At 49.8% G+C, this 11,330-nt stretch overlaps 2 protein-coding genes across 2 annotated transcripts in view; one reads left to right on the forward strand and one right to left on the reverse strand.

Annotated features, from left to right (window-relative positions):
* Positions 1-11,330, reverse strand: part of LOC105568115 (L-2-hydroxyglutarate dehydrogenase, mitochondrial) — a 34,591-nt gene that overhangs the window by 20,528 nt on the left and 2,733 nt on the right. The window lies entirely within an intron of this gene.
* LOC105568214 (E3 ubiquitin-protein ligase TRIM9) overlaps positions 2,873-11,330 on the forward strand; it is a gene marked incomplete at its 5' end in the record, with an annotated part of 109,873 nt that continues 101,415 nt past the window's right edge. Inside the window, one exon of the mRNA XM_012023687.1 lies at positions 2,873-3,163. Within this exon, the coding sequence (XP_011879077.1) occupies positions 2,873-3,163 (291 nt within the window). The remainder of the gene's footprint in view (positions 3,164-11,330) is intronic.

Genomic DNA, 11,330 nt, shown 5'->3' on the forward strand with positions numbered 1-11,330 from the left:
ACGGGTAATGTCGCGAGTGTGTCGTCGAAAGACGAGACGTTTCGCCGGTCGAAATCAAGGAGGACAAAAATCCCGCCTCGAGAAAGAGAGAGAGAGAGGGAGAGACGCGACAAATTTCTTCCCTTAATTCTCCCCGACTAAACGGACGTCGCCTGTTAATTTCACGTCGAACAGATGCGTCGAACGTCACGGTTGTTTACGAGAAGAGGTATTTTTATCTCGCTTTTTAGTGGCCTCCCTCGTGGATAGAATGCGATAAAAATGCAACGTCGTTTCGAATACACCGCGCCGATTTGTCTGGCGTAAAATGTATGCGCGCGCCCGCGCGCAATATGTAATCTAAATGACATTTAAATGTCCCTCGAAACCAGTGAACTCGATACTGTACTGGAATATGTATTACCGTGTTAAGGAAATGGACGGGGTGAAACGAACAAACGATAATTCCATCTGCATTCCTTACTAGTAATTCTGATTGGTCAACGATTTTTTACCTCACGAGGGAAGATAGAACATCGTTGACCCAAAATCGTCCCAGCTGCATCTCTTCCTGGTAATTCCGATTGGTCAACAATTTTCTGTCTTGTAAGCGAGATAGAAAATCGTTGACCAGTCAGAATTACTAGGAAGAGATGCAGCTGGAACGATTCTGGGTCAACGATTCTATCTTCCCTCGTAAGTGGGATAGAAAATCGTTGACCAATCAGAATTACTAGAAAAACACAAGCTCGAAGGAATAAGAAGATTAAATAATTTTATTATAAATTTATTTAAGACACTGACATCCTGCCACGGCTCTTAGCCTTCTTATGCCTTCGAATTTGTGTTTAACACATATGAGTCTTATGAATATCATTAACTACTAGAAAAAGAAGCGGATGGAACTGTTTGTCCGTCACTCTCTGTACCATTTAAGGTGTTTATTAAGGTGTTCCATATAGTATTAAGTTCACTGCTCGAAACCTAGCGTCACGATAATCTTTTCCGTTTCGTACATCGAGAAAATGAAATTGTCGACACTACTAAATATATTTAGTTGGCAGTACTTCTTTAGTTCAATTGCATAATATGTTTTCCAATGAAGCACACACAGTTGAAACGGATATTTTTAAAAATGGACAAATGTTTATGTGAACTAACAAATATTTACTCAACCGCTCGCAGAAATATTTTCTTGATTCAACATTTCAAACACCTTTTTTCCCCCCCTCGACGTAGAGCCTGAAAAACGGTACCTTTGAACGTTTCTTTCGTCGCGATATAATTTCGAATAAATTTCCTCAGTTTTGAACAACGTGTGGCTTTTTTTTTCTTCTGGACAATCGTCAGTTCCGGCTCGCGCAACATGTTTGCACGGCGTGTCCGCGCAAATCGTCGCCACGTTGCATTCACGCTCTCACAAAGGGGGCGATTTTATATTGTTCGGCGCTCTGTTTGAAAAGATCGAGTTACCGCGCTTCGGAGTGCCGCGTCGCATGAAATATCTCGTTGCGCGACAACGTTGCACGCCAATCGCACGCTCGCCCTCGCCTCGCCTCCTCTCTTGCTCGCTTTCCTCCTGAAGTGTTAAATTTCATTTTCGGCCCCTCTCGTGGCGGCATCCCTCCAGTATACCGCGTCGCGAGACAAGTGGCGGATATTTTTTCTGTGATTTTACACGCCGCGCCGGTCGTTCCTCGTTGCGCGGGGGAAAAAAAAACTCAGAGAGCATCGATGGCGCCTGCAATTTCATTCGTTGCCGGCAACGTTTCCGCGCGACGACAATACCTCGGCTATCGATAATCGAAATGATATTATTTCCGAGGAGGAAATACCGCGCGGACGGGGAATGTTCGATGGCGCTGAACAGTGCCGCAAAAATTGCTTCCAGAAGAAAAATAATGAGTCTTGAAATTATTCGCGGGCTCAGTTTACCCTCGCGTTAAACAAGTTCGACAAAGCAGAACGTACTTGACGCAGCTAACAATAAGGAAATTTTATCGGCACACGCGATATCCTTGCGTTGTTTATTATTTAATAAAAATGCGGTAGAAAGAAACAAAGGGGAAACATCGGCGAACGCCGCGGGACACTCTATTGATATTTTTTTACAGCGACAATTTCTCCTCCCTAATACACGGAGAGAATTTTCTCCTACAATTTATCCTGAAAATCATGTAATCGTGGAACAACATGGCGTTTTGAAGAATTTTATGAGTCTTTGAAATTTTGTTATACATTTTACTAGTAAAATGTACGGTAAAATTTCAAAAACTCTTATAATATCATGTTGGCCCACAATTACTTGATTTTTAGCATAAATTCGTGGGACAGCTCAAAGAATTTTATGATTTTTTTTTAAATTTTACCATACATTTTGCAAGTAATTATACTCAGATTACATTTTACTGGTAGAATGTATAAAATTTCGAAAAACTCTCATAAAGTTGTTTAAAATGACATGTTGTCCCACGATTTCCAGGGTAAATTTTAAAAGGAAGTTCTCTCCGTTTATTAATGCCCAGTGGGCATTACTTTATCTTATTATTTTACCTTATTTTATAATGCCCCATCGAGGTCTAATGCCTCAAAAATGCCTAGTAATGCCCAGTAATGCCGCAAATATGTGCACCACAATGCCCTCAGCGGTTTGTCCCTCGAGTAAAATGTATGCTAAGTGCAATTACTATAGTGAAACGTATGGTAAAATTTCGAAAAACTCATAAAATTGTTCGAAATACCGTGTTGTCCCGCGATCACACGATTTTCAGGCTAAATGTTAAGAGAAAATTCTCTCCGTGTATCTAATCTCTATTGGATATTACGAGTATCGGGGCGTTGAAAGTGGACGTAAGCGCGCTTTAATATTTCTTGATAATAATTGGAAACTCGACGGTTCTTCTTTCAGGTATTGTACTGCGACGCCTGCAGGGAGTCTTGTCATCCGAAGAGGGGCCCATTGGCGGCCCACAACCTGGGACCACCGAGAGGCAGCTGGCAATCAAGCGGGAGCAAGGGATCCCGGCCCGAGGGCACGCCGATTTGCAACGATCACAATGGCGAGGCCGTGACCCTCTACTGCGCCCTTTGCAAGATCGCGATATGCGCCCTGTGTCTTCGCGATCGTCACGCCGCGCATCCTCACGACGTTCTGCCGCTGGCCGCCGCCTGCAAGGCGCAAAAGGTAAGTGAACGATCTCAAACGTTTTCGTCATTTTCAACGCGCGTGAAATATCCGTCGTCGCAATTGACGCAACGTAAAGCGACCAAGTCGATAAAAACAATTGTAATCAGTATCGGATTAAGGGAGGGTCTTCTTTGTCGAATAGAAAGACTAGGCGTAAGAGTAAGAGGAAGCACGGCTAGAATCGCAAAAGTCGTAGTGTACGAAGATCAGGCGATTCGGACCGCCGTAAAGTCTTGTGTCCACGATGCTAGAAATTGGCTCGAGATCTCGATCCAAGAAATGTGTAGCCAATCAACTGCAGCTTTTCTGTAAATGATGCGAGTTGACTGGCTACACACATCTCTCGGATCGAGATCTCAGACCGATTTCTAGCATCATGGGCACTTTAGACCTGCGATCAACGATCGCGCCTCGTAATATCGCGAACCGAAACCTCGAGCGGTCAACGCCGGGCGGTGTCGCGCTCGGGAACGGTTGCAGGGGACTGGGGTCTGCCGGGACCGGGGGGGGGGGTTGGGGGTGGGATTGCTATAGATTTTGTATATACTGAAGAATGACGTTGCGCCGGGCGGAATACGCGGCGCGATAATATATGTATATTTGATGATGAACTCCGGCGCGTAATTTATGTGCCTAGCCGCACGGGCAAAATCCGAAAATAATGGATGATGCGGTGCCCAAGCCCGTTAACACGACCAATAATTGAGTTTCAATCTACCCGCTCGTATACGTACGTACGTATGCGCTACCGGCGCGGCCTGGAACGCGTAGTTTTGCGCCGGAGCCAACCCGTTGTTCTCCCGTCTCGCGTTTTGCGCGCCGCGCGGGATCCCCCGCGCGTTCCTACGCGCGAGTCATTAGCGGGATCGACGATGAAAAATACATTGCCGTTCGGCTAATCAATCACGCGTATTTGCGCTTATTTCCGCGCCTCTCCCGCACAAAACCTGCAGAGCGCGACCGAACGCGCGTGAAGCGCAATGCGGTCGTAATCAGGCGCTAAAGGCCTGTGTCCACGATGCTAAGAACTTGGTCCAAGTTCCAGTTCTGAGAAATGTGTTGCCAGTCAACTTGCTATTCCATGAAAGCTGCAAGCTGATTGGCTACGCATTTCTTGGAACTTGGGCCAAGTTCTAGCATCGTGGACGCAGGCCTTTAAGATGCAGAATTTTAAGCCAACGGCACACGATACTGCTTTTCCTACTGGACTGCTCAAGGCCTGTGTCCACGATGCTACAACTTGGTCCAAGTTCTAGTTTCGAGAAACCTGCGGCCAGTCAACTTGCTAGTCCATAAAAGCTGCAAGTTGATCGGCTACACATTCGTCGGAGCCGGAACTTGGACCAAGTTCTAGCATCGCAAATCATAGACTCGATCAGTTGGCGTTGAATAAAAGCCTGCGTCCACGATGCTAGAACTTGGACCAAGTTCCGGTATCGTGGACACAGGCCATTAGAACCAGTCTACGACCCTTGCGACACTACGATACGACCAATGTAGAATCAGTTTAATAGAATCGCGCGACTAGATATCTCGTCTCGCGGCAATTAAAGTCACGCTTTCACACGTCTGGCAGGCTGCGTAATCTCTCCACCTCGCCCTCCGTCGTTATCGCCCACGATATACCGTAAGAACACATCCACTTTATCGGGATCGCGTTTCACAAAACCCCACAACAGATACAACCTGCCGGCGTCGTATTAGCGCAGTGCGCTATCGCACTTTTCATACATCAAAGCGCGCAACCGGGCGCTTATCGCGCTCCTCCGTTGTCGTCGCCGGCGAGATAACACCCGCGCAAATTGCGTACCGGCGCGGCGGCGAAATTGCGGCGGCGGTCTCTCTCGCGGCGATACATCGCCTTTGAACCGCGTCTCTGCTCGTCTCCCCGCGGGAGCACAACGGACGCACACGGGATACGCGTCCGATCGACAGCTGGTCCCGATATCGCGTGTCCCGCGTGGGTGCGCCACCCCCTGCAACCCCCTTCGCCGCGCTGCGCTACACACGTTGCTGCCGTCGCGTTTCGGTCTGGACGCCGCGCCGACACCTGGTCACTTCCTGACATATGGAGCCCGCTCGCTCGCTCGCTCGCCCGCTGCGTCGGTCCCATCATCCGCCGGGAATCACTTCCTCCGCGATTAATCTGATAAATTGCCCGCACCGGCCCAGTCAAAACCGCCTGACTCCGGCAATTCCGTAATTGATTGCCGCCGGACAGGAGGCGGGCGGCGCGTGGACGCGCTCGCTTTTGTTTGCGCCCCGTTTGTATCTCGAGACGGCACCGGCCGGCGGTGGTCGAACCTCCGGCGTTAAGATCGATAGAGCTCGCGCCGCCGTTTGAGAAAATTGCCGAGAAAATCGCCGAGAAAATCGCTCTGGCCCTCCCGACCGTCGACGCACGTCCGACGCGGTGGCGCGTGTCACTCGCAGCTCCGCCGAATCGCACGCGCGGGCCCGCGTCCGTTTTGCACGCACCCCCGTTCACCGGGACGCAAACGCCACGTTTGAACAAAAAAAGCGGCTACGTTACGGTGCCGGATACTCGCGCGATATATTCGCATTTCATTTTTGAGCGGTCGGCAGGTATCGATCGCGACGCCGCCGCGCGGAGTCGCGATTCGCGCAATTGTAAGTAATCCGATTATTTGTCAATCGCGTCGTTAAGCATTCTCGCCGGGTTAGTCGGTACACAATTTAGCCGAATAGCGTCTTCTGAATAATGCATCTCGCCCGCGGGCGTTTATCGAGGCCGGGCGGGACGGAGGGGGCGCTGAAAGTGCAGTCGCGATAAAGTAATTTGCAACAGGCTCGTTTATCAGCGCGCGGGGGCCGAGCTGAAGATACCGCGCGCGCGGGTCGTAGCCTGCGATCGGGGGTGCTGCGGGTCGCAATCATGTCGGGGCGCTACGTCGCGTTTTGACACGTAATCATCCGTCACTTTGTCTTCTCTATTTCTCTCTCCCTTCGCGCACGCACTCCCCCGCTCGCATCTCCTCACCGCCCGCCGTGCGCGCGAGCGTGTCGGAGTTTGCGCAACGATGCCCCGGCCATTATTACACATTAATGTTGACGTACGAGGTAATACTCGCGTGTTGCACCCGATATTTCGGTAATTAGTCTGCCCGCTCGCCGGCTAATCACGGGAATGCCGCGTGCATGCGCGCGCGCGCGCGCGGGGCACTCGGCGCTGTTCGTGTCTGCAATCGCGATAATGCGATCCGGGCGAACGTGCGTAAGCGCTACTCCCCGGACTCGAGATGCAAATAGCGGCCGAGTATAATCCGCGCCTAATCAACCGCGCGTTTCTTCGGCGTGCGCGTTGAAAGAGTTATTTCCCCGACACGCCCGCGGCTGCCTACGTCCTCGATCTGTATAATTGAGCGATTTCGTAATAATAGATCGGGAGCCCGTTACACCGCGTAATAATACGTTTACCCGCGACGCGACTCGTGTAAAAAAAACTGTTTATCAGTCGGATAACGATCGTCCTTATTCCGGACGGCGTCGGAAAATTGCCGTGGCCGTTTATCGCCTGTATCGCGCCGCGGCGATAAAATCACGTAGTCCCGAGCAAGTCGCGCGCCGGGCGCTTAATCGACGCGCTAATAACCACGGCCGATGGTCTTGATTGGTTTTAAACGCGGCTGAGTGATGGCTGAATGCGCGCCGCGAAGGACCGCAATAATAATAATAATAATCGATAGCCGGACTCGATTCCCCGGGCTTAATTGATTGTAAATCCGCTTAATCGATAAAAGACCACGCTTTAATAGACGTCTGACGCGTGACTGGAACGCCGCTCTCTATTCCCATTAATTTTCTGGGTATTTAAGACCTGCAAACGGCGTCTTTATTGAATTTCTCGGGGATATTACGAATTCTTGCTTTCATTGCCGTAAATGCGCCGGCAACGATAATAATATTAGAAGTGTACTTAAGACGAGTCGGAGGGGGGATTAGAATTTGGTTAATTTAGAAAAACGAAGTTGTGCAATTCTTATTATGTAAAGCCATCAGGATCCGCAATCTGTGCGCGTGAAAAACTGTCACGCCCCTGCGTGGATGCGCGCCCTCAGAAAGGATTTCTGTTACCGCAACAAAAAGTATCCTCGACTGCATTTATATGTATATGTCTTGCAATCTCATTTAGTATAAAAGTAAAGCAATGTAAAAATAAAATTGTAACTTAACATTGTACGCGTTGCACACCGGCCCTGAATGTGCAATTACGTTGCATTTGAGAAGTTGCATATCGACTGATTGCGAGTGGCACAGTTTTCTCTCGTCGAGACGGTATATCTTCTTTATAGAGTGTAGAAAAAGCGCTCGTTACGCAATTCTTCTTACAACTCGGACGAGAGATCCCTACCGCGCAAGTGCGCTGCCAGTCGAGTATCACACTTGCGAGCCTCATGAATCTTGCATGGGCTCGCGTAAATATGCATAAATATGCATACCGCTGTGTACCTAATGGTCTAAGTCTACGGCAATGTATTGCAAAATTCGATTACTTAGTAGTTAACGGCAAATAGACTAAGGGTTGACCCTGATCCTCCGCGTCAAGTTTACCCGCGTGGGATCGATTGTTTGCGAAGGGCGTAGATACGTTTCCGCAGACATCGCGCAGCCTCTTCTTCAGGTCTGAAAATTGCCGCGGCGGATCGCGCGAGAGAGCCGTCACGAGCGTAGCGGAAACGGCTTGCGAAAATCGTTACGTAACAGCGAGGGAATAAATGTAACGCTTTTGCGGCTGCCTGTAACTTACGTAACGTATATACGAAAACCCAGCGAGGTATCAAAAGTAATCTTCTCGCGTTCTCTCGCAGCGTGTACGAATTATTACGTTAAACTACGCAAAGTCTCGATTGTGACCGAGGAACATCCCCGAGTTGGGGCGCCTTTCCCTTTCGAGCGAGTTGAATTGCCATTTCCTTGTTCGAGGTGCGTGTTTCGCGCCGTTAAATTTTCGAGTTCCGTCCCTTCGCGCCGTAGTGTGCGGCGTCTGTCGAGCGAGAGAAGACGCCGGAGAGACCTCGTTCAGCCGCCTCGCGTCGCGGCGCCGTCGAGGAGCCTGTCCTCGAGGCGACTGAGATCTGCCCGTTCTTTCTTCAACGCGGCGGTAGGGCGGGCAGGTAAAAGAGACGCGCCGGAAGTCGGCGGGAAAGGGGAAGGTCGCTGTCGAAAAATCAAGGTACGGTAAGCGCGCCGCGACGTTCGCAATTTCCGCAATCGAGGGGGAAGCGCCGAGACGTCGCGCCGACGGAGTCGCGTCTGCCTGCCTTAAACAGCCACGCCTCGATTCGCGTGTCACAAAGAGCGTATCCGCGTACCGGGGCCCCTTAAGGCGGCGGAAAAGTTGGACGAGGTAGCGCGGGAGTGAAGGAGGCTGCGGGAGAGCGCGAGCGAAGAGAGACGAGCGCGAGCGCGAGAACGGATAAAGGCCCATTTGGACAAAGCGATCTTTTAGAGGCTCCGCGACCGGCTCTCTTCGAGAAGTGAGCGAAAACGTCGAGCTGCGAGAGATCAGCGCGATCATTTCCATAACATAGGAAAAGCTGCGCGGCCGCATTTACCTTTGGAAATTTCGCTCGTTAAGTGGACGGCTTTCGTATAAAGGGAACTGAACGCCAGTTTTAATTATCTTGCAGAATTCAATATCGGGGCTATAACGATGCGGAATTATATTTGATTTTCAATCCTTTTCACTTGGATGAATCTCGTATTTTATTGAAATGAAGTTATGAGTTCCGCGTTGCGAAAAATGCGCAAAATGTGATTGCAAATACCTCGATTAAATATATTTTATTTTCCACATTATTTTGATACCAAATAGTAGCCCGGAGTGATAATCCAGAGTATTTTGATACGAAACCGACGGATGATCCAATGCCTCGCGGCGGAAAAGTACTTTGTTCCACAACTTGTTCTCATTGTATTAATACGGGAGTATAATTAGCGCGTAAAACTTGTTCAGCGACTCTGCAAAAATCTCTCGAGACAAAGCGTTTAGCTCAACTAAAATCCGCACGGCATATATTCGCGTGTTATTGTGCTATGTAGTGCGTAATTTATTGATGCTGGATTATTACAATTAAATAGTCGGGTTTCAGATTAGAATCGAATTCGCAATTTTCCCAGCGTTTGTCTTAAATCTAAGCACGGACCTGTTCTTAGGTCGCAAGACAGTTATGGTGCGTTACTTTAAGACAAAGATTTGAAACGTGAAACATTGCCTCGCGAGTACAAGACAGCCATTCCGCTCAGGCCTTATTCTACAATGACTCCTTATTACTGCACCGCAACAAAATCCCTGCGCGTCACGGGCTCTCGCGCGACAACCCTCGGAAATCGCCAGGTCTAAACGGGCCTTAAGGGAGAAGCACGTCAGGGGAGGAAGAAAGGACACAGCTGTACAGGGGGGAATCCGAAGGTGGTACACGCTCGATTGCGAGTGTGCCACGGCGTGGCGTGGCGTGGCGTGGTCCGTGATATCGCCTGGCGTAGGAAAGGTTCAAAGTGCCGTGGGGCACACGGTCGAAAGAAAGGCAGAAACGCGGGGAAGGGGTAACCCGGGTTCACGGACGATGCGGGGGGGGGGGGCGAGGGCGAGGTGGAGGCGGCGAGGTACAAACCGGCCCAGGACTGGGTGATTCTCCGATATCACGTATCACGGTGTCGATACGTGTGCGCTGCGCGCGTGTGCGCGCGCGCGCGCGCGTATTTAACCATGTGCACGAAAAGAGAGAGAGAGAGAGAGACGCGGCCGCAGTGTAGCCCCGCGCTCTCGGTATTTTCTTTTCCTCCTTTTTCTGTCTTTCTTTCCTCCTTCGCCTCCTTTCTCTCTCGTCCTCCTTTCTCCCGCTCCCTCTCCCGTGCCCTCCCGCCACCCACCGCCCGCGCGCTCGCTCGTTTTCTTTTTGCCGCGGCAATTCGAGTCCCTCTCGCGCGCATATCCCAGAGGCAGGATCGTTTGCAACGCGTACTTAAATACAGACACGCCGGTACACTCTCTTTGGAGTGCATTGCATACGGTGGCCGGACTTAAAGACGCGGGGGAGGACCGTTGTGGAGTAACGACTCCCCCCCCCCCCCTCTCTCTCTCTTTCTCTCTCTCTGTCTGTCTATCTCTCTTTGTCTTTTATTGACTATAACGACACTGGCTGTGCAATCGAGCAACGGGCGACCGCTGTCTTGTTACTCGTTTGCCATTTAGCTGACGATACAGTATATAGCGATATAGCTGAGCTTCCATAGCGAGCAACGTAGGGGGGAATGTTAATTCTGAAATGTTAATCAATTTTACAAAAAGTATATATTTGAATTTACTATTTTAGGAAGATTGTGAATTAAAAAATTCCCGTCTCTGACGTGAGAAATGTCTGCCGACGTTATTGCAACCGCGCAAACGTTTTATTATCACGTCAATCGGGCTGGATTAGAATAATCTTTATCTATATAGACGTATTAACATAAGAGCAAATCAGGACGTAATCGATCGTTGGTATTTTTAGACCCAAGTCTTTTCAGAAACTCACGTCATTAATAAGGGGATAGTTAAGATTAAAATTAGAACATCATACGTAGGCTCTATTATTACATGTCCAGCGAAAAGCGAACAATCCCTTACATTTTAGAGCCGTGAGGATTAATATTTCATTCAAAAATTCGTATCACTTCGAGAGAGAGAGGGATTAGACGAGGGTCAGCAATACTCGTTCAAAAGGCATGTCGATCAGAACGTAAAACGTTCCGGCGAAACTTGAGCTTCTCCGCGGGCGAGATATCTCGGGTATCGAAACAGTGGTCTGCGATCTTTAAAGTTGCAATGCCGGGGAGATCGGGGCGGGAACGCGTAAGCGGCGCGATCGGATATTCGCACGCGCGTGCATCGGTGAACGCGCACCGTACCGCATGGTCGGGGGGCGCTTTGCAGCCGGGCGTGGTGCAGCGAACCGCGGAATCCCGGTAGGACGGGTCAGTGACAATTTTTGCGGGTAATGTACGCAGAGAGAAAGAGACAGAGGAGAGAGAGAGAGAGAGAGAAAGAGACAGACAGACAGAGAGAAACTCTCGCACAGAAACGAAGGATAATATCGCCGTGCGTTTCTTGCGCTGGCTCTCTCTCTCTCTCTCTCTCTCTCTCTCTCTCTCTCTCTCTCTC

Source organism: Vollenhovia emeryi, unplaced genomic scaffold (assembly GCF_000949405.1).
Source record: "Vollenhovia emeryi isolate VEMERY1.0 unplaced genomic scaffold, V.emery_V1.0 DF939131.1, whole genome shotgun sequence".
Taxonomy (NCBI): Eukaryota; Metazoa; Arthropoda; class Insecta; order Hymenoptera; family Formicidae; genus Vollenhovia; species Vollenhovia emeryi.